This window comes from Nomascus leucogenys, chromosome 9 (genome assembly GCF_006542625.1).
Source record: "Nomascus leucogenys isolate Asia chromosome 9, Asia_NLE_v1, whole genome shotgun sequence".
Lineage (NCBI taxonomy): Eukaryota > Metazoa > Chordata > Mammalia > Primates > Hylobatidae > Nomascus > Nomascus leucogenys.
The window spans coordinates 81,601,548-81,625,823 of record NC_044389.1 but is presented as its reverse complement, the minus strand read 5'-3'; the positions used below and the strand labels follow the sequence as shown (position 1 = coordinate 81,625,823).

At 37.6% G+C, this 24,276-nt stretch overlaps 1 protein-coding gene and 1 pseudogene across 2 annotated transcripts; both read left to right on the top strand.

Moving 5' to 3' along the window:
• The first annotated feature begins 747 nt into the window (after positions 1-747).
• LOC115836641 lies at positions 748-2,504 on the top strand (annotated as a pseudogene).
• Positions 2,505-6,815: 4,311 nt separating this feature from the next.
• ADH6 (alcohol dehydrogenase 6 (class V)) lies at positions 6,816-23,893 on the top strand. Of its 2 annotated transcripts, none has more exons than XR_001114015.2 (9): positions 6,816-6,965; positions 9,835-9,936; positions 12,354-12,495; positions 15,879-15,966; positions 16,089-16,305; positions 17,446-17,707; positions 18,790-18,925; positions 21,480-21,618; positions 22,299-23,893. XR_001114015.2 is itself a non-coding variant. In XM_003257508.4 (9 exons), the coding sequence occupies exons 1-9, from the start codon at positions 6,948-6,950 to the stop codon at positions 22,321-22,323; spliced, it is 1,143 nt and encodes a 380-aa protein (XP_003257556.2). The 2 variants fall into 2 exon arrangements, 1 of the variants encoding a protein (XP_003257556.2); XM_003257508.4 differs by having other exon boundaries at positions 6,948-6,965; positions 17,446-17,699; positions 18,768-18,925; positions 22,299-22,323.
• Positions 23,894-24,276: the final 383 nt, after the last annotated feature.

Below are 24,276 nucleotides of genomic sequence, written 5' to 3'. Positions count from 1 at the left end.
ACAACAGTGCTATAGAACTAAAGAGAGTCATTTCTGAGGTTGAAATTTAGGTTTGTGAAGCAGATACATATAGAAGGAGAAGGGAGAATGCAGTAACTCAAATCAGACCAGGGGAAAGTATGCTGTTACTGGAAATTGTTAGTGCCCTGAAGACATGGAGAGCTGCAGGTTGATAGGCTGCCATCATGACAGTGTTGGGTCTGCTCTGACAGTCCACTAGGCTCACGTATACAGGGCTCATCTATGACACTGGGTGCTTTTAATACTCCTGAGCAGCAACTGGATTCTACCATGCAATAAATTGCCTCACTGATGGTGATTGGGAAAAGGATCAAAATTTACCATTTACTATGAATGCTTTTGCCAACTTTATGAATGAGTAGTTCATTGGATTCTGTTGTTGGTTTTAATATTTTTCAGGTTCTGTTATTGTTGACCTTTCTTTCTACAGAGTTCAAAGCCAGAGACCTTATTCCTAAACTGATAACTGACTACATAACAAAAATAAATAAATAAATAAACATAGACCCACTTATAATCCATATGTTTCCTTTTGAAAGAATCAGTAAGGCATTTGAATTGTTCCAAGGTGGACGTTGGTGATTGTGCATGAGTTGTGTGTGTGTGTGTGTGTGTGCGTGTGTGAAGAATTTATGTAAGAGATCTTATACATGTGACTCTTACCTGAAGTTTCATGAAAAATGAGAGGGCTCAGATTAAGTGTAAAACTGAGCAGTTGTGGGAAATTGTTTAGAGAATAGCGAAAAAAAAAAGAGCTTTGAGTCAGTTGTGAGGTGCCTTCAGCCTTTTGCCCATGTTGCTGTCCTCATTTATAAAATGGAGATAATGATACCACATCTTTTGAGAGACTCCTATGAAGATCAAATGTGAAAACAAAAACGACCAATGAAAGAAAACATGCTACCAAAGTATATTATAATAAAATTTTCTTTGTTAGTATATTGAGTCCTAGTAGATATGACAAAGAAAACTTATATCTTAATTAGCTACCTACAAAACTAACAAGCTACAGTGGGATTCTGGAAGAAACAAGAGTGTGGTGTGAGCATAGAGAAGCAAAAGGAAACAAGGAAGCATGTGACCATGAAGCGAATACTTAGTGTCAGAGATCAGAGGCTTGAAGAAAAAGATAGAATAAAACCTAAAAATAAAGAAAAGAAAGATCCCAGCATGCTAAAGGAAAGAGAAGTTCCCCAACACCCGTCCTGCTTATTTTTCCAATAAATTACACAGCTGGGCCCACTTTATCACATTGGTAATTTTGTTGATACCAACTTTATCAACTTTTCCATTAAAGCCAAACTGGACTTAGTACATACAGTCAATGATGGGCTGTCTCTATGCCAAGTGTATTCCTTGTATAACTGATTGTGTAATGGCTGAAATTGAGAAATTGGGGCAGAAGTGTCAAGTGATTCTACAGATTGCCAAGATCCAAGATCTGAATAATGACCATGCACACACAAAGGAACCTATGCAGATGACTGCTTAGCAGATGACTGATTCAGCTTCATCAGTGTTACTTTGTGGCCATGACTGACTGGACCTTAAAAGATGAATACATAAGATTCCAAGTGTTGGTAATCATGTGCATTTCTTACCATAGATACAATATTGAACAGATGCCAGATGATTATGGAGCCCCTCAGTTCTAATACATACAAGACAAAGTTCTTCTGCCTTTCTTCTACCAACTTTCTCTTGCTGCCAGTTCATTAAACATGCAATACCATGAATTATTATTCTATTCACCCATGCTCTCTATTATGAGCTAAGTATGGGTAAATACACTCACTTTTTGATGCTGTTTTGAAATTGATATTTTGTCTCATTTAAAAGTTTTAAATGATGATCAAAGAGTACAAAATCTCAGACAGGAAGGATCTGTTTTACCCCCTTTTTTGAGGTCTGTTGTACAGCTGGTGAATATAGTTAATAATAGAGGATTAGACATTTCAAAATTGCTAAGACATTAAATTTCAAATGGTCTCACTACAAAAATGTTAAATATTTGAAGTGATGTATATGTTAACTAACTTGATTTAATTATTCTACACGGTATCCACAAATTATGGCATCACTTTGTAACCCATAAATTTATACAATTATAAATCGTCAATTTACAGTAAAAATTAGTTGCATCTTTTTAGGGAAAAAAAGGAAAAGCTACAATGTGTGCTACTTCTAAGGGTTTATTTTCAATCAAGCATTTACTATTTGACATTTCAGAAGTATTTCTATTCAGCATACATTCCTTAAGTGCCTAACAATAAGACTCTACTCTAGACAACTGGAAAAACAAAACTGAATGTAATCACTGTCTTCAGGTTGTTGATGGATCAGTCCTGGAGCTTAGGGCGCTACATGTCTGCATAACTACAATAGAGGGCTGGATGTGACGTCTGGTCAGAAAAGCTAAGACTCAAGATTCAGGGCATAGGAACCTCATTACTAACTGGATAGAGCTGGGAAAACACCACTTAGCTAGGCCTTGGGAGCTTGTAGATCTATAACACAAACTTCTAAGTGAAAAGCATCATGGAAATTGGAACAAGAATCCATAGGACAGAAAATAAAATTTGCATACAGAAAATAGCAAACAATACAGTTTGCAAGGACCACACTGTGTTTGAGTAGAATAGTGAGTTTAAAGGTCTTGATTGCAAAGTATATTTTTAATCTAATTAAATTAGAGTGCAAGAACTTTTACATCTAAAAACAACTAGGTTTCCCTAGCATATGATCTTGCTTTTCCTGAGCCTAAGTATATAATATTGCTATGAAACCCCACTTAGTAGTGACTGACAAAAATCAACAATAGTTTCAGTTGAAATTATTAGAGTCCACTGAGTGGATTGGCTGAAATCAGTAGAGCTCCAAAGCATCTGAAAAATATAGATGTTGGTTTGTTTGACCTTAAAGTCACTTTCCAGCTTGGTGATGCCACCTGTGTCTCTATGTATATTGAGATGAGAGCAAATGAGACTAGTGTTGTGGATTCTATAATAATGTAATCAAATAGATTTATAGAATTTTTAAATTTACCTTTAATTAGCTATCTTTAAAAATCTTTAGCTAAATATTTGACTCCTACACCCAGGCGGTATTCAAATGGGTGCATTCCATCAGTCACCAACAGCGAGGGAGTATTGAAATCCATCCATCACTAGTCCTAGAAAAGCAAAAGACACCCCTACATTGCTAACAGTGGATTAGAAGCTTCACCTTTATAGAAAAGACAAACACGCTGAGAATTTAGCAAAATTGCAGGTATTCATATTCAAAGCATCAGGCTAACACAATGTTTCATACAACAGTGTTTGTGAGAAAAACTAAGCTAAAGGTTAGAAAACACATAGAGTTATCGTGCATTTTTTAAATTAATTCTCAAAAATGCTTAAAGACCAAAGTCACCAAAGTTTTGGGGGAAATGCAAGAGTAAATCTAATTATCTGAGGAGACGAGATAAGCATTGATAATAATTTGATGGAAAGCATGCTTTTATTTATGGAATGGCCACTTTTGCAAAGTTGAGAAGCAATAAAAAGAAGAGAAAATCTGCCATTTCTGCCACTCACATTAACTATGACTAATAGATAGTGACAACTAATGAGCCCTAGAAATTTATTTTAAACAGTATTATTCCTACCTTGAAACTTAATTCCAGAACTTAACCCTGGAAGAAGGGATTTTTCATTAATTTATTCACAAAGACCTCATGCAATTTACATTGCTGAAATAGCTATCAGGAAATACTACTTATGTTTAAATATACTTTATTGGAATTGACTTGATAATTCTTTTTTTTATGACTTAGGAACATTTGATGTTGGCACCAGTGGTAAAACATTAATATTGCCTTTGTAACATTAGCACGATGTGTGGTAACAGAATAAAATGTGCTACAGAGGATCTGGGATAAACTTCCCTGAGAGGAAAAAAAAATGCAGACCAAGCCTCCAGAGCTTATGCAAAGACTCTTAGGCAAGAATGGTATTAACCCACTCCACCCCACAAACGGAAGCCATTTGTTAGAGGAACCTTTTGAATTTAGCGTTTATAGGATATGAGCCGATATAAGCTCTGACATCACTTGACTGCCTCTTTCATTTATGGAGAGGGAAATCAAGACCCAAAGAAGAACAGTGACTTTCCAGAATTACATAGCCAGTTACCAATTGAGCAGATTCTCCTGGATTCTCAACTACTCCTTTCTTTTTTATGAAATGGAGTCTCACTCTGTCGCCCAGGCTGGAGTGCAATGGCATGATCTTGGCTCACTGCAGCCTCTGCCTCCCGAGTTCAAGCGATTCTTATGCCTCAGCCTCCCAAATAGCTGGGATTATAGGGGTGCACCACCACATCTGGCTAATTTTTGTATTTTTTGTTTTTGTAGAGACAGGGTTTCACCATGTTAGCCAGGCTGGTCTCAAACACCTGACCTCAGGTGATCCGCCCACCTAGGCCTCCCGAAGTGCTGGGATTACAGGTGTGAGCCACTGCGCCCAGCCTGCGACTCCTTTCTCTACATCAACCTTCCATGTTATTCTCATATTTTGTCATTTCACCCCTTGAATTCAATGCCTCAATCACACTGAGGTCCTTTCAATGCTTCCCCCAAAGTCTGCCCCTCAAAGAATGATCTCAGCTCTCTTGTCTCTGAGCTTTCACACTTGTAGTTCTTTGTTTTGGAACCCACCCATGCCATGCCCCAACCCCACCAAATTCCATGTCTCATTAACTCCTAGCCATTGTCCAAATCACAGTTTAGCAAGGCCTCTAAGTTCTCAGAAATCTAGGTTATATACATTTTCTCTCAGTTCCCAGACAGAAATAAACAAAAGAAATAAAGCAAAATAAACCCAAAACAAACAGAAGAAAGGAAATAAGAAAAATAAGAACAGAAATTAATGAAACAGAAGAGAAAAATCGAAGAAACAAGAGCACTGAAAAGATCAATAAAATTAATAAACTAAGAAAAAAAGAAGACACAACTAATATTAAGAATAAAACGGCCTGGTGCGGTGGCTCATGCCTGTAATCCCAGCACTTTGGGAGGCCAAGGCGGGTGGATCACCTGCGGTCAAGAGTTCAAGACCAGCCTGGTCAACATGACAAAACCCCGCCTCTACTAAAAAAATACAAAAATTAGCTGGTCATGGTGGCAGACGCCTGTTATCCCACCTACTCGGGAGGCTGAGGCAGGAGAATCACTTGAACCTGGGAGGCGGAGGTTGCAGTGAGCAGAGATCGCACCACTGCACTCCAGCCTGGGCGACAAGAGTGAAACTCCATCTCAAAAAAAAAGAATAAAACAATATGGCTGCAGACACTGCAGACATCAGAGAGATAATAAGGGAATAACACTATTAACAACTCTACACAGATAAATTTGACAATTTAGGTAAAGTTGACCAATTCCTCAAAATTGCAAACTATGAAAACTCATCAAATAAGAAATAGATTATTTGTATAACCTTATAATTATTAAGGTAATTTAATTGATAACTTAAGACATCTCAAAAAGGAGATTCTGCCAAACATTTAAAGAATTAACATAGGTTGGGAATGGTGGCACATGCCTGTAATCCCAGCACTTTGGAAGGCCAAGGTGGGTGGATCACTTGAGCCCAGAAGCTCCAGACCAGTCTGGGCAACATAGTGAGACCCCACCTCTACTAAAAATACAACAATTAGCTGGGCGTAGTGACACACATGTGTGGTTCCAGCTACTCAGGAGGCTGAGGTGGGAGGATCAGTTGAACCTGGGAAGTTGAGGCTGCAATGAGCTATGATCACACCACTGCACTCCAGCCTGGGTGACAAAGCAAGAACCTATCTTTAAAAAGAAAAAATGAAAATGACATAACAGTTCTACACAATCTCCTATATAAAATAGAAGAGGTGAAAATACTTCCAAGTTCATTTTATAAAATTAGTATTACTGTGACACCAAAACCAAAGATGGTGCCAAAAAAAGAAGAAAACTAACATTAATAACTCTTATGAATATAGACACAAAAATCTTTAACAGAATGTTAGCATAGTGAATCCAGTGATTGATATATAAAAAAGAATTATACACCAAGTGTGATTTTTTTCCAGGTATGCAAGGCTGGTTCAACATTTGAAAATTAATGTAATCTACCATATCAACATGCTAAAAATGAAAAATCATATGATTGTATCATTTGACACAGAACAAGCATTTACTTATTCTCTCTTGTCTTCTAGCTAAACCCTGCCCACTGGTGTTGCCTTTCACTGGAAATGTATTTTATCTCCATTCTTCATCAAGATCCTTGGGCCTTGGGTCAAGACCCAGGTCCACACACAGAGATTTTCTTAGGTCCAAATCCAAGTTGGTAGGCCCTGTATGCAAATTAGTTTCACTTCCTCTGAGTAACCAGCTCTGCATACCAAAGAGTGAGGAGCTCTTGATAAACTACTGGAGAAAATCTGATCCCATCCTAATCTGTCAACAAGGGGCCTACATTCAGAAACCCGAAAGAATTACTCAAGTTTAGAGACAAATATGACCATTTTGTATTTTGAAAACAACAGAAAATAAATAATTTTATACACTCTGTTAGAAATTTTAAGTTTGGACATTTAAAAGTCCAAATTTAAAACTCAGAAAAGTGGTTACTAAGAGGGAACCTGTTTAAGGGAGAAAAAAATAGTTTGCATTTTCACCTTTTGTGCTCTTTCACTGAGCTAAGCCTATTTCAGATTACACTTAGGAAATTCCCTCAAGCAGTGGGAGAGACTGCTTTTCCTGTTTAATAATCACCAGACTGCAGAGAAAGCTCAGGACCCAGCCTTCTGATCTACCAGTCGCCTGTGTACCTTTGTACTTTCTACAGTGAAAGTTGCAACAGGATCTCCCTTTCTCAATAAATTCGTCTGTGGTGGAGAAAATCAGCATGAGAACTACAGGCCAAGTAGGTGCAGTCTTATTCTTTATGTTGTGTCATAGCTTTGTCAGTTTGTGTGCTCATCTCTTTACCAGCATCTCATCGCCCAGCTAGTCTCTGGGCTCCTAAAGGTGAGAGGCTGTCATAATCATAGTCTCTCTCCTCCTCCTCCTCTCCATTTTCCTTAATTCCCTTTTGACTTCCCTCAGTTCTCTCATCTCTTCAATAAATAATGTCCAAGCCCTTTATCAGAATTTCCAGAGTCAAAGATATATCCCCTTCTCCAAGGATCTCACAGAGAGACAATAATTATAAAAGAGCAATTATAAAGCAATATACAAGAATAGTAAAGGAGAAAGAGGATGGGAGCCTCAAGGAAAAGCTCATAACCCAGCTTGGCTTCCCGGAGGTGATACCAAAGGGGAAATCACTGGAGAAATATGAATTCACCAGGTAAAGGAGAAGTGTGTGCAGGCAGATAAAACAACATAAGGAGTAATACAGAGACAGAAAATATCCCATGCAAGAAGCTTCAGAATATGTTTGGGGGCTGAAAGGTAAAGCCTAAAACACAAAAGTGACAGGAAATAAGGTTGGAGAGACTGACAAGAGAGAAAACCCTGATGTCAGTGGATCCAGGTAAGCAAATGGTAACAACATCATTTTTAGATAGGAGATTGGTGTGATTAGGATTATATTTCAAATGGCAATGGTATAAAGGGTGATGTTGAAGGTGGTAAAAGCAAGAAAGAGATAAAGCAGAAAGCTTTTTTAGTACTAGCAGGGGTAGAGAAAAGGAGACATATCCCAGAAAAATTTAGACTGTGAAGATCAAGGGACAGAAAAATTGAGGCTACTTCCCAGGTTTCTATCTTGGGTGAGTGAACACATTGACATAGAGGTAGCAGAGGGAGGAATATATTGAGTGTTTTGTCCACTAGAGCATGGTGGAAGGTGGAGATGGGAAAAAGAAATAATGATATGTTCATGTTTTAACATGGAGTTTGAGATACGTCCAGTACCTTCAAACAGCAAATGAATACATTAGCCTATAACTTAGGGAGAAATATGTCCCATAAATATAGATTACTCACATAAAGGTAGTGGTTGAATTTGCAAAAATAGATAAGACCACACAGAAAGAGAATTTATAGTGACAACAGTGGTGGCCTGAAATCAGAACCTTTAAGAACTACCTTGCCACCAACAACTTCTCCAACCTCAATCTACCAATAGACACCATTTGATGATTGCCTCCATTCCTTACTCCATAACTCAACCTTCCACCCCAAAACTGATTTTTCTCATGCTTAGGATCACAGATAACTCCCACACTGTAATGCCATTCCTACCCTGAAACAACCACCAGGCCCTTTATTTATAGTAATATAAAAAGTATGACATCTGCAATCCCACTACTGGGTACCTACCCACAGGAAGATAGTATATTAAAGGTATACCTGAACTTGCCTGTTTATTGCAGCACTATTAACAATAGCAAAGACATAGAATCAACCTAAGTATCCATCAATGGATGAATGGATAAACAAAATGTGGTACATATACACAACGGAGTACTATTCAGCCATAAAAAAGAATGAGATCCTGTCATCTGCAGCAACAGGGATAGAACTGAAGATCATTATCTTAAGTGAAATAAGCCAGGCACAAAAAGATAAATATCACATGTTCTTACACATATGTGGGAGCTAAAAAGTTTGAACACATGGAGGTAGAGAGTGGAAAAATAGGTAACAGAGACTGGGAAGGGTGAGTGGAAAGGATGATGATAAGTGGGTGAAAAGGTGCAAACATGGCTGGGCGTGGCTCACGCCTGTAATCCCAGCACTTTGGGAGGCTGAGGTGGGCGGATCATGATGTCAGGAGATCGAGACCATCCTGGCTAACACAGTGAAACCCCGTCTCTACTAAAAATACAAAAAAATTAACCAGGCGTGGTGGTGGACGCCTGTAGTCCCAGGTACTCGGGAGGCTGAGGCAGGAGAATGGCATGAACCCGGGAGGCGGAGCTTGCAGTGAGCCGAGATTGTGCTACTGCACTCCAGCCTGGGCGACAGAGTGAGGCTCCATCTCAAAAAAAAAAAAAAAAAAAAAAAGTACAAACATACAATAAGATAGAAGGAATAAATTCAATGTTTGATACCAGAGTAGGATCACTATGCTCAACAAAAATGTATTATACTCAGATAATGGACACCCTGAAAACCCTTACTTGGTCACTACACATTATATACATGTAACAAAATTTTTCATGTACGCCATAAATAGGCACAATTTTTTTTTTTTAGATGGCGTCTCACTTTGTTGACAGACTGGAGTACAGTGGCATGATCTCGGCTCACTGCAACCTCCGTCTCCCAGGTTCAACCAGGTTCAAGCAATTCTCCTGCCTCAGCCTCCCGAGTAGCTAGGATTACAGGTACAGGCCACCACGCCTGGCTAATTTTTGTATTTTTAGTAGAGATACGGTTTCACCATGTTGGTCAGGCTGGTCTCAAACTCCTGACCTCGTGATCCGCCTGCTTCAGCCTCCCAAAGTGCTGGGATTACAGGCGTGAGCCACCGTGCCTGGCCAATAGGCATAATTTTTTTAATTAAAATCTTTAAAAGTATGACATCTATCCTCTTGGTCATGTTACACTTTGTAAATATAGTTGGTATTTTTAAAACTAATTTGAATACAGAGGCTGATAGTACAAGAAAACTTAAATTGGGGTCAGAAAGACTACCTTCAGCATATATTTATTCTTTTTTTTTCTTGAGTGCAGAAAATTGGACTAATCCAATTTAGTGATTCTATAATCACTAATATAGCAATCTTCCAACTCCCAAGCTTAAGGAGTTTCTCTTTCTGCCCCTGTATTCTATTTCCCAGGTTATCAGATGCAAAGCAGCCATACTCTGGAAGCCTGGTGCACCATTTTCTATTGGGGAGGTAGAAGTGGCCCCACCAAAGGCAAAGGAAGTTCGCATAAAGGTAAAAAAAAAAAAAAAAATCACACCAAAAGCCAAAAGCCAGAGCTTCTTACTGTAAGTTACATATTCTTATCAGGATATTCAACTCAGAAAAAAAAATAATAAAACTACATATCTTTGTATTTCTTTTTCATTAAACATTTCCATCAGTTTTTAAATCCAGCCAGATAAAAGGTTAGGGAGGTAAAGCATAGGCTAACTGCCCAAAGGATAAAACTCAGGCTTATTTACAGCTATTGTACTAATTATTAATTTAAAAAAATTCTACCCTCAAATCCTATTTTAATCTGTACTTGTAAATTTTTATGGCATCCTTCATAATATTTGTCTTGAAATATTTTGAATAAAAATTGTTTGATTACAGACAAATCATCTCTGAATCTGGAAATTCAAGTTAGAGCTGGAAGGGTCTTAGGGATACCTGATATTTTACAGATGCGAAGACTGAAGCCAGCTGCAGTTTAGTGACTGGTCACACAGCTAGTAGAGTAAAAATGTAGACTAGTTTTTCTTGGCCGAGCGTGATAGCTCATCCCTGTAATCCTAGCACTCTGGGAGGCAGAGGCGGGAAGATTGCTTGAGTGCAGGAGATGAGAACAGTTTTTCTCAACCTTGGTTACCTATTTGGAATCAGCTGGAAGCTTTGAAAAAAAAGCTTTGATAACCAAGTCCCATCCCCAGAAATTCTGAAATTGTGATTTAATTGGTCTGGGGTGCAGCCTGGACATGGAAAGTTTTTAAATTGCCTCCAGATGGTTCTATAGGCCTCCTCCAAACTAGAAAATAGTTTACCTGACTTGCAGTTCAGAGTCCTTTGTTATTATTTTAATTGTAACAATAAAGAATAAGTACAGTTTAATGATAGATTACAAAGAGACAGTCATTTTCTAAGTCATCTCATCTTCACAGTTCATGCCTTCTTCTCAGAGAGGCTTCTCCATCCTACATCCCCTATGGAGTAAGCAGTGGGCTATTGGGTTGTCCGCATCCACTCCCCACCCACAGGGTCACAACTCATGCAACCAGGTTTGGACCCTCACTCAAAGACATTCAACCATTAACAGACAAGCTACACATCTGAATCTCTCACCAGTGAATTTGAACCAAGATATGGGCACTATAGCAGAGTAAGTGATGGCAGGCAATGGTGAGGTTAGGCAGACTCATCACTGGTAACTGTTTTTAACTATGATCAGCAAAATAAACGGAGAAAGCCAATCTGCAGAGAATAATAGGTGAATGCAACTATGCCCATATTGAATCAAAGTAAAGAGATAAAGAGAATGACTATTCGGTAAATGTCTAGGTCCATGAGGTCTGACAGCACTTTCTACAGGTGGGTTGCAGGCAATTCAGGCAATTTTATGGTATTGTTCCAATAATCCTCCTTTTACATGCACAAATTTCAATATATTTCATTTCTTGACTAAGGATTGTGTGCATGTGAATGTGGGGCTATGTGTATGCAAACTTCATATTTATTTTAGAAATGAAGAAACTGAGACCCAGAAAGAAAAATTTACCCCCAAGTTCACACAGCTGAGAAGAGGGAGAGCCAGTATTTCATCCCTGAACTCTTAACCACTGTTCTGGAGTGCCTTCATTTTAAACTGTCTGGCTAACTTACAATAAAGTGGGATTATGACTTGTACAAATAACAAAACTATAAAGCTCACTTGTAAAATAAATTAAGGTTTTAATTAAATTATAATAGGAAACATTATTCCTCTGCCTCTTGTGTTCCGATTTCTTTATTTCATTTCATTTTAGAGACAGGATCTCACTCTGTCACCCAGACTGGAGTGCAGTGGTACAAAATCATAGCTCACTGCAGCCTCGAACTACTGGGCTCAAGTGATCCTCCCACTTCAGCCTCCCAAGCAGCTTGGACTACAGATGCATGCCACCATGCCTGGCTAATTTATTTATTTATTGTAGAGATGGGGGTCTCCCTATTTTGCCCAGGCTGGTCTCATACTCCTGCCCTTGAGTGATTCTCCTGCCTCAGCCTCCCGAGATGCTGGGATTTTAAGCATAAGCCACTGCACTCAGCTCAATTCCTTTATTTTTATAGTCGGTCTTTCTCCTCCACACTTCCATCTACAAGATCAATGAAGCCAATTGAGACCTCAGACATCAAGTCACACTGCAATTTTACAGCTTCTCTTCTGACCCCATTCTACCCACCCTCCCCAGTAAATTTTCAATCATCATCTTGATTCTGAAATCAGCTAATGAAAAACATTTCATTGCTTTAACAAATTATTATTGACCCTTACCTAGAATTAAAACTGATAAGAAATGAATGCAGTGTATAAATGAAGAATATCAAACTAGCAAAAAGCCTTACAGTCAACAACTCTAAAACACCATTATCTGAAACAGCGGGAGCTGCAGTACTCTTTGCCTTCCATACAGGTTGTGGCCACCGGACTGTGTGGTACAGAGATGAAAGTGTTGGGGAGTAAACACTTGGACCTCTTGTATCCCACCATCTTGGGCCATGAAGGGGCTGGAATCGTTGAGAGTGTTGGAGAAGGAGTAAGCACAGTGAAACCAGGTAGGAATTAGCACCTGGTAACAGGAAACAGCTACAACTTGGAACCAACATCAAGAAAATGATAAGCACCCCTTAAGTATGTCAGGATCAAGTGAAATAAAAGGTGAAATGTTGCCAACTTCTTAGAAAAGGAGGGATAATTACTTGTAAGTTACATAAAATACTAAATATATTGTATTATTTGCATTTACATTTTGAAAATAAGAAAAAACAAGAAGTAGAATGCACTGAAACTGGACTTGAAAGTACAAATTGAACAATTATTTAAATGAGGCATATGATAAATAATCAAACACATTTGTGGAACCAAATAAAGAAGCAGTCCAGAATTGAATCCAAATAAGCATAAGAAGTTAATGCAGCATGAGGTTTGTCTTTCAAACTAAGAGTGGAAACAGATTATTCAACAAATTGTGTTGAAACAACTAGATAGTTATCCTCACTAAAAAAGTAAATTGGGTTGCCATCTCATTCTTTATATAAAAAAATTATACATGCATCTAAAAATTAAATGTGAAAAGTAAAACCATAGAAGTACTATAAAATAACATGGGAGAACACTGTATTATCTCGGAGGAGGGAAGGAAATTTTAATCAATACAAAAAAATACCCAAAAGATATAAAATAGATATTTATATAGATAAATTTGACAATGTAAAAATTACATAGATTCTGCATGTTTAAAAAAACCCCAAAAGTCAAAACCCAGTATGACAATGGACCAATTTTCTTAATATAGAAATAATTTCTTTAAAAGCAATTTTTAAAAGCTGAGTAAAAAATGGGCAAATAAAATACATGTCTAATTTAAAGAAATATGTATATACACATGTGTGTGTGTATATATATATATATATGAATGCTTTTAAACACATTAAAATATGCCCAACCTCAGACATATTAAAAATAAATAACATTTTAAAAGGCTGGGGGTGGGAAAAATGGAGAGATGTGGTCAAATGGTATAAAATTTCTGCTAGATAGGAAAAATAAGTTTTTTGAGATCTATTGAACAGCATGGTGATTACAGTTGATAAAAATGAATTATACTATATTTCAAAATTGCTAAGAGCATACATTTCAAATGTTCTCACAACAAAATATGTCTTCAAGTGTTTAACATGTTAATTACTTTGATTTAATCATCCCATATTATATATACATAATATCACATTGTACCCCATAAATATATAATTTGTCAATTTACAATAACATTTTAAAATGCAGTGAAAAAACACTTTTTCCCTAGCAGATCAGCAAAGATTAAAAAATTTGATAATATATAGAGTTGACAAGAATATAGGCAGACAGCTCCCTAATAATATCTTATTGTTTGGAACGTAGATTTGCTCAACTCTAAATGCGGCAATATGTAATATCATTTAAATTTATACATTCTTGGACACAAGTTTCAATTCTAGAAACTTATTCCATAGATATATGTTCATGTACTCATTTTCTATTGCTGCTGGAAAAAATCACCACAAATATAACAGTTTAAAGCAACACAAATTTATTATCTCAGTTTCTATAGGTCAGAAATCTGAGTGGGCTTGGCTGAGTTCTCTGCTCACGTTTCAAGGTCAAAATCAAGGGGGTAGCCAACTGGGTCCTTATCTAGAGTCTCTGGAGAAAAATCCACTTCCAAGTTCATTCAAGTAGTTTTCGGCCGGGCGCTGTGGCTCACGCTTGTAATCCCAGCTCTTTGGGAGGCCGAGGCGGGCAGATCACGAGGTCAGGAGATCGAGACCACGGTGAAACCCCGTCTCTACTAAAAATACAAAAAAATTAGCCGGGCGTGGTGGCGGGCGCCTGTAGTCCCAGCTACTCGGAGAGGCTGAGGCAGGAGAATGGTGTGAACCTGGGAGGCAGAGCTTGCAGTGAGCCGAGATCGCGCCACTGCACTCCAGCCTGGGCGACAGAGCAAGACTCCGTCTTAAAAAAAAAAAAAAAAAGTAGTTTTCAGAATCCAGTTCCTTGAGGCTGTAGGACTGAGATCCTTATTTCCTCACCAGTGGTCAGCTCCCTGAAATTGCTCACAGTTCTTCTTCTGTAGCACCTTCCAGCCTCGAAGCATCCCTGGCCCACTAAATCCTTCCACTGGTGTTAAGTCACTTTTACTTCCTCTTCTGCCTTCCTCTGCTCTTCTTCTTTTGATGGCTCATGTGATTACCTTGGGTCCACCTGGATAATTCAGTATAATCTCTCTATCTTAATGACAACTGATTAGTAACCTTAGTTACATCTACAGAGTACCCCTTGCCATGTAGCATAACATACTCACAGGCATGACACCACAACATAGTCACAGTTTCTAGGGATTTGTGCAGGATATCTTTGGGAGGGCATTTTAGAACTCTGTCTACAATAATATACTCATTGCATTATTGGTTTTAGTGTTGGGGTGGAGAGAAACAAAAAACAATCTAAATATCTATCAGTGTTCATGGCATTGGTTAATGATGGAGCACTATATGTACTAAAATAGAAAGCTCCATGATACAGTGTTAAGTAAAAAAGCTAGGCCCAAACCAGGGTAGATAGCATGCTTACCTTTGCATTTTTAAAGGGGTTACAGCACTGAAAAATATCGTGGTTACTGGTCAGAGTACCTGTCTCTAAGATGGGGAACTGGGGAATAGAGTGATAATTTTCACTTTTGTGCAGTTTAAGTTTTTACCATATGTATGTGTTATTTTTTAAAAAATAAAAATAAATAAAATAGAAGAAACTGAATCTTAATAAGGTTTTTAACTAAAAGTATAAAACAAATTTCTCTGGTTTACAGTGTTAGACCATGGGGGCAGCCAGTCAAATACATCACAGGCAAGCTCTTCTAATCATGTCCTGATACTTTGACCACTACTAGAGAAATCTGCCTACCTTTGATCTCTACGGTCAAGAAGAAAGGGTTGATGTCAAGAAGAAAGGGTTGATGTCAAACACAGAGAATAGCATAGAAGCAATTTTTTTCTCCCTAATCCAGAGCTTACTCTGTGAGTATGTAGTATCTATACTATTTTAATTCAATCCCTGAGCAAGAGGAAATTAGTGTTGAAAATGTAAGAAGAGATAAGACTTGACTGAATGGATGTATGACAAAAAACTATTTCATACTCCAAAAGGAACTTACAAAAGAGGCAAATCTGGGGTCAGTTCCTCAAGATTCAGCCACTGAGCCCAGGGCTGGGCCCAGATGCTAAAGACATTCTCTCTTTTTGTAAGTATTTGATATTCTTTGTGGTATCAAGCACAACTGAATGTGGAAATAATTCTCAGCTGTCATTTCTTCTTGGGTGCCTTGCTGTCAAAATCCTGAAAGACAGCTATCTCTTTACTTTAAAAAATAATATGTTAATAAGACATGATTTTGCTCTTTTAGGTGACAAAGTTATCACACTCTTTCTGCCACAGTGTGGAGAATGTACCTCTTGCCTGAATTCTGAGGGCAATTTTTGTATACAATTCAAGTAAGTTTTTACTAATATTTTCTTTTTGAAAACTTAATTCACTTTCATTGGAGAAGATCTAAGCTTTCTAATTCAAAATAAACTTTGTGTTTTGTTTTTGTTTTTCATTTTGTCTATAAAAGACAGTCAAAAACCCAACTGATGTCTGATGGTACCAGCAGGTTTACCTGCAAGGGAAAATCAATATATCACTTTGGTAATACCAGCACCTTCTCTGAATATACAGTGATAAAGGAAATCTCAGTTGCCAAGATTGATGCAGTCGCTCCTCTGGAGAAAGTATGCCTAATTAGCTGTGGCTTTTCCACAGGGTTTGGTGCTGCAATCAATACTGCCAACGTGAGGGGCATTTATACCCATTTGGAAGGGAATTATTGGGATATGGAGTTGAAAGGCCTCTTGTATCTTGGTCATGTCTTATCATACCAAAGGAAAAATCCCAAGCCTGACTCCAAACATCCTTGAGTTCTCTGCTATCTACCTAGTCATCCCACACCCCCTTCAACATTTTTCCCATTCCCTCTTGGTGAGTAGTAAATGACAGATTAAGTCTGGATGCCATTCACAAGTGGAAAGATCAGGAATTACTGGAAATTAAATCTAACATAGTAACATGTGACCTTTCATATTCCAGTTTATCCTTTCTTTCCTTAGACAAATATTTTTGGAGCCATTCACTGTCCCAGGTGCTAGAATTCAGCAGCTAACAAAACTCATGAAGCTAATATTATATTGCATGATATATTAGGTAGTGATAAATGCTAATAAAAAGAAAAGGAGAGTAAAGGAGCCAAGTGATGAAGTAGGTGTTACTACATTAGACAGATTGACCAGGGGATCCCACTCTGGCTGAATGGGCTGCTATTGAACTCTAATTTCTAAAACATCACTCAAACCTTCCCAGCTCCCTTCTTAAAGGTGCTGTTGAATTTTAGGACTTTGCCTTTTCCAGTGTCCATCAGTCCCAATACTATACAGAGAGATAGAATGGAAAAAAAATTATTTAAATTAGTCCCATGTAGGACAGTACTCGATTAAAAAAAAAGCCTTTGCCTTCACAAGGCATTGACACTATAAGTAATGAAAAATTTACAGATAGAGAGAGAGAGAAAGAGAGAGAAATGGTTGTAGGAAGATAGAGGTAATTTTAAAGAACTCAAAAATATCTGGAATTAAATACACTGTCAAATAAGTCTTAAGATTCAATGAAAATTCATTTAAATTACTACTCAGACTAATTCCTGGGACTTGAAACTCTAATTTCAGGTAGTTTTTTGTTCCTGTAACAAGAGTATTCCATATCTAGAAACATTTTTGAAAAATCAAAACTTTCTAGTTATAATATGTTATGTAAGTAAACATCATTTGCTTATGACTCATTAAAAAATACATGCATATAGACTTAGCCTTCCCAACTGAGTAAAGGTGTATGTTCTCTTTGCTTTTTGTTTTCTGGGTTTTCTGCCTGTATGTGTTTAGGTGACTCCAGGTTCTACCTGTGCTGTGTTTGGCCTGGGAGGAGTCGGCTTGTCTGTTGTCATGGGTTGTAAAGCGGCAGGAGCAGCCAGGATCATTGGAGTGGATGTCAACAAGGAGAAATTTAAGAAGGCACAGGAATTGGGTGCTACTGAGTGCTTCAATCCTCAGGACTTAAAGAAACCCATTCAAGAAGTTTTATTTGATATGACAGATGCTGGTATAGACTTCTGCTTTGAGGCCATTGGAAATCTGGAATGTTCTGGTATGTAATCCTCTGGAGTGAAAATTACCAATACTTTTACCAGTCATCATTTTAGATTATAGTTGAATGAGCTTTCTGAAATTCCCTCCACTTAGCTCTATTTAATTTTCCTTGTGTTCCATGACATCTCAGCTGGTGCCCTCTGTGTACTCCTACAAATTTGTTCACTATCCCAGATACTAAATCTAGAACTTTCATATAATTCAAAGCCAGAAGTTTTAAGCAAGATAAGGTTAAAATTTGATTAATGACCTTATAAATCAATGTGCTTTTCACTTTCAGTTGTCTTTCATGTCGGATCTGAGATGTTTCCAAGAAAAATATTTACTAGTCATGATTAAACAGGTTCATTTCAAAAATGAAAGGGAAAAAAAGTGGTGGTTTTTCCGGCTAAACATGGTTTATATAAAAGAATAGAAAGTGAGGGGAAGTTACTTCAAAATCTGAGGCTTGTTTTCTTTGGGGATTTGAAGAAATAGTGTATTATTAGGTTGCATGGCTCTATCTTCTAGTCAGCTGTATGGAAACTCAACAACTGCCTCTTCCAACTTGGGCCCTTTTCCCCGCATAAAATATCTTTTCATGTTTCACCATACATAAATTCCTTTATCTGTAAGAAGATACAGCAAAACCTTTCTCACACTCTTACTCTGAGAAATAGCCTTTGAACATAACGAATGTAATGGTATCTGTTTCTCACTTTGCTATCATCTTATTATATAAATATCTGTCTTCTTAGATGTCTAAAAGAAAAATGTCAATTCTTACCAGCCACCTGCATCAGTAATAATTTTTATGAAAATTATTTTATTATTATCACTACTGTGGATGTTTTTACTATATTCATTTTTGTTATTTCCATTTCTTGAGTCCTAAAGTGCCAGGTACTATGCTAGGCAACATACAACGTCTTATATGTGTTTCATAGCATCCTTACAAGACAAATGTTACTTCAAATGAGAATAGGGAGAATCAGAAAAGAAAGTCATAGACCATTTAGAAGTTAAGCTGAAATTAAGACGTAGGCTCAATCCTCACATACATCTTTTAACCCCTGTACTGTATTGCATCACTTTCTACAGGCAGCTGCCCTCGCCTCCTGCAATGAGAGCTATGGGGTCTGTGTGGTTATTGGGGTGTTGCCTGCTGGTGTTCAACTCAAAATCAGTGGCCAGTTGTTCTTCTCAGGACGTTCTTTGAAGGGTTCTGTTTTTGGAGGTATGGATGAAGCAGGGAAGGGTGGAAATGCCTGAGGAGGTGAAGGTGGGAAATAGAAAAATGTACCATAAACGCTTAAGAAAGGACATAAAACAACAGCTTTATATTACAGATTTTTTTTTCAATATATGAATACCCAATACAAAGGGATAGATAGTGGGTATATCTAGTGCCTCTTGGAAAGCTTTTTCTCATGCAAAGATGGAGAAGAGGTTTTTTAATTGATTGGTAAAGAATCCAGTGTCCAACATTTAAAGCAAACTCCAAATTGAAAAGAAGGCAATATTGTAATCTATAACTATACTTCAGCGAAATTATACACCTGCCAGCTGGGATTCTTTGGAGAATATACTTAGCCATTTGTTGTCATTGTTCAACTCATGTAAAATCTTATCCCAAACAAATGAGTTGTCATGCTACCAACTCAAATATATTAAACACAACGGATTCTTGAGTTAAAAGAAATACTATTGATTAAAAAAAAAAGAATTATTTTACCCAGAGGAAAAATATCTTATAGAATCCTTTGATTTTCTTTTTTTTTACCTGTCCTGGAACATTTTTATAGACTTTAGAAGAGTATTTTATTGAAAAAGTAGAAGACAAACTAAATTAAATAAATCTGCTTAAGATTCTGGGCTCATAAGCAAGAAATCTGAAATTTATGAAGAAACGTATTTATCCAGAAACTCTGGGCAATCTGAATGCCTGGGCAAAAAGAGATGAGAATTAGAGGAGTGCCTGAATTACTTGCACAAGTGAGCTGTCTGTAGTCCCCAAGTAAGCTATGGCAGCATGTTATTACAGATATTAGAAGCCTTACCTAATTCATTTATAAAAAGTACATACATGGCAGGACCAGCAAGAAAAAAAAAGTAATAATCCAGTTATATATATAATCTATTAAATAGAGGAACTGTAATTTCAGTTCCTCTATTTAAGATCATTGAATACATCCATTGCCATTTCTCTCTATTGTATTTATAGATGATAATGTTAATTCAAAATACACATACTCAGCTAAGTCTTGTAAAAATAAGATTACCAATATTCTTAAAACCCTCAGTGAATGAAACTAATTCACTGGCCACTCTAGCACTCATATAGTGATCATTAATGTAAATTAGTTTATTCCACAAATAGTATAGTTCTCTGGTTCAATCAACAATAGCATTTAACAGGTGTTGGACAGTCCTGCTAAACCTCCTACAATGTGCAAAATAAAGAATGTTCCCCACCCAAAATGCCAGTAGTGCCCTTGTTGAGAAACACTGCCTAGTCCCGTCTGTGGTCCTAGAATTTTCTTTCCTATATCATTTGGTTGAAATAAGAAAAAAAGTGAAGAGTTGACATAGATGTAAAAATGCTTTATCAGATCACCAATCAAAATATGAAAACAAATAGAAATATACACTGGCCCTTCGTGTCATGACATAGAACAGTAATTAGAATTCTTGGTTACATATAACAGAAACAAACAAATTAAAAATAAATCTATTAGAAGAGTTTGTGGTAGTTTGGAGCATAAGCTGGGGAGCCTAACCTAAGCTAGAACCAGGAAAAGCAAGTAATTGTCAAGATCCTATCACAGAATAATCTGCATAGAACACTGAGCAGATTATGCCACATTACACTTTGCACAATTAACCACACTCACCCTTTCTAGCAATGAGCAGACTGCCAAATTCTGTGTGGTAACTCACTGAGCATGGCACTTAGCACAGTGCTAAATTTAATGCATTTCTTGAAAATCACGGGAATAGAGAAAATACAATGCTAAATTTATCTTATCTTAGCTAACTCCATCTTTGCTTGTGCAATTCTTACTTCCAGAAAGCACATTTTATTCTTATATTGCTTTGTACACATTCTTTTCCCAAGAGCTTTCATTGGGACCGCTGCCACAGTGAGAGTTCTTCTTTTCCTTTGAGCTATTTGACTCTTTTATGAAGTGGCAGATCAAAACATACACATGAGGGAATGCATACACAAAAATATGTGCTATATTTAGCTTGAGGGAATGCACACACACAAAAAAGTGCTTCTTTTCATGATTCCCAAGACCTTGGCCTTTGTTATACATTAGATATGGATTCACTGCTCCCCAGTGAAATCAGAAAGCAGATCAAAACATACACATGAGGGAATGCACACACAAAAAAAATGTGCTATATATTACACATGAGGGAATGTACACACACACAAAATGTGCTTCTTTTCATGATTCCCAAGAACTTGGGCCTTTGTTATACATTAGATATGGATTCACTGCTCCCCAGAGATTGCAACATGACACCAGGAACACCTCAAGGCAAGGTCCACATTCTATCTGCTTTGAATTAATTCTCCTCTGTAGTACCAGAAGTCTCCTTTAGGAACACAACCCTCTACATAAGGTGTGTGGTTGGGGTAGGCATTCTCCTGATGACTGAGGCAAGTAAATGGGACAGCCTCAGATTTTCTCAGTCAAAGCCAACAACTTCAGCAGTTACTTTGACCTTTCCTTTATAATGAAGCCTCGTGTATAAAATTCATCATTAATCTGTATTTCCAGGCTGGAAGAGCAGACAGCACATCCCTAAACTGGTTGCTGATTATATGGCAGAGAAGTTGAATCTAGATCCACTAATTACTCATACTATGAATCTTGATAAAATCAATGAAGCAGTTGAATTAATGAAAACTGGAAAATGGTAAACTGCCCACATAAATTTTATGTCTGTGTGTCTGAGACCAAGAGAAAGGGTGTATGGGCTTTGGAGTAGAAGAAGGGTCGTCCTTTCTGCAGAAGCTATGTACAGATAATTGAAGAGGCTTTCAGGAATTTGTAAAGCATCTCCTTCCCCTCTGCATTTTGTTTTATTTCTAGCTAATAAAATACATAATCCTGAAAGTATTTAAGTGTTCACCTACTGTTACCTTTGCCATTAGCATTGTATTTCCAATATGGCTTTTTTTTTACATGACACATTAATGGAAGTCAGCTTGTAAAATTGTAGCTCAAGTTTAAAAACATAAGAATGTAGTTCACAAATAGGCCATTGTTGTATTTGTTGTTCTACTTTGGGGAGAAGAGGAATTATTCATAGGATTCCAAATTCTGAATCCTATCTTTAGCCCAAAAAACAGAAACCAGCCATAACCCAGAAATTGGCATTCCCCACATGAGTATAAGCTTGCTTACCTACTTTTTACCCTTGGAGTTTCATGGCATTTTTAAAAATCTTCCCATGGCTTATTTAATCTCATTTTTCACCTAAACTAAAGAGAAAAAAATCTAGTTTACTGCTCTACAAAGTGAGAATTTGAAATCCAAAACACAAATGTTGCTCTAAAAATGTTCCAACCTTTTTTCTCTTCTTCTTTTTTTCAGTATCCGCTGTATCCTGTTACTTTAAGTGTAATGTAATATATGCAAGACCCAAAGGATATTTCACCAACTCAATAATTTTCATGATTTAGAAGAATTATTCACGCAATCCCATTTCTATATTCTGACTTCTGATTCACTCTGCAGTGGACCTATATCTGGCTTCTGACCTAACCATTTCATCAAAATTGTTCTTATGTAACCCAGCATCACCAAGGATCAGCCTCCTTTTCAGAGCTAGATTAAGGTTGGCTTGAATCACCCAACTCCACATCCTTCAGACATAAAAGGTCAATGCAAGATGCTCCCATTTTCATAGTTCCTCTACCTGTGGACCTTTATATTTTTGTACACTATGTCTCTCTCACAGGCCTAGACATGAAACTCTGCCATTTTACTCTAAAGAAACAAAACTCCACATTAATGAGTTTATTGAAGATTCAGGTTAACCTGAATCAAGTTAACCCAGTCTCAAATGCTCACTTATCCTATCTCCTTGGCACAAATCTCTCGTCTCCTGGATTGCCAAAGGAAATTCAAATTATTCTTCAATTGGTCAGGATGATTTGACTATCAGCAGCTCATAGTACCCATCTTCATAACTAAGCCACCTAGGGATCCAGCAGAAAAAAAAGGGGTGAGGGGAGTCATCATACATGAGGTGGATCATTTACCAGGATCCACACTTCCTACAAAGCGGTTGTAATATTAAACAACAAAACTGTTTTTTATTCCAATCTTCACATAAAACAGGAATAATTGTATACTTTTTTACTAATGTGTCCCACAGAGTTTTTCCTCCAAGAAGTGGCTTAGGGGAAAATGAGCCCCAGTAATGTTTTGTGGCATCCAATCCTTCTATCCTGACCCTTTGACTTTCTGCCCTAGCCCCTCTTAGTTCTCCTAGAATTAGGCCTAAGGTTAAGTGCCCTCTTGGGATATGACTTCCTTCCTTTCCTCTTGATACAAAAAGAGCCTATTACCAACCCTCATACACACAACAAGAGTTCCTTTCCTAGTTGCAGACTCTTCTGCTCCAGCTGGACTCCCCTAGCTCTGGGCTCCCACTAAATCACACAGGGGCCCCTGCATGTCAGTAAGCTTTGGCTGACCTTGGGAGACCAAAAAATGGAATATCATTTTTTGATCTAAACAAAATAGTTTCCTGATTTAACATTGGCCAGGAAGGTGGGCTGCACCCTCAGTCTCTTTGTCCCATCATGGTTTTCACATGATATCAAAGGACTCTCATGAGAGTCTGATCCTCATGAGTTGGGCATCCTGTGTTTCCCTTTAGGGGCCTGCTTCCTTCAGATAGAGGAGATGGGTGCTATGAAACCTATTCACATTGGACTTGGGATGGCTCTTCTCCATCTTCCCAAGTCTGAGCTGGAGCCTCCATGCCCAACTCTGCTCTACTCTTCTATTTCCTGACAGCAGCTAAGGCATGCTCCTGTTCTGCCCCCAAATTAAGCTTACTAACAGTGAGAACTTGGAGGAGTCTTCAGGTCTTGGGAAATCCAAGTTTTCCCAGAAATGTTTTGTTGTAAACAGTGTCCACACTCTTTGCTCTAATAAAGCTCGGTTCCTTAAGCTACTTTGAATGTCTTGTTATGTTGTAGCTCATTGCAAAATTCACCGAATTTTATCACAAATGCAGGAACTCTTTTTTCCTTCCTGTTAATATACAATCAAACATATTACCAAGTACTGGAGACTATCTACATCACTGTATAACCATTCACTGTTGTGGCCACCTTCAAGACCACATTTGAATCCTATCAGGCCCAGTAAACTCTGTGAATAGACTCTGCGAACTCTCTCTGAGTCCCACTGTTTTGTCCACATTAAGTGTCTTGTTCAAAGCACAAAGCAAAATCTTTCTTTCCAATCCCTGTCACTGCACTTCCCTAGACAGTCACTACACGGGGCAGTTTATGGACTTCAGCAATGTTTACCTAACTCCAGATCCACACTATAG

Excerpts from the sequence above, each read along its gene's own strand:
- ADH6 (XM_003257508.4), top strand. Across the intron at positions 18,926-21,479 it reads GAAGGGTTCTGTTTTTGGAG|GCTGGAAGAGCAGACAGCAC; the intron begins GTATGGATGAAG and ends CTGTATTTCCAG. Across the intron at positions 21,619-22,298 it reads TTAATGAAAACTGGAAAATG|TATCCGCTGTATCCTGTTAC; the intron begins GTAAACTGCCCA and ends TCTTTTTTTCAG.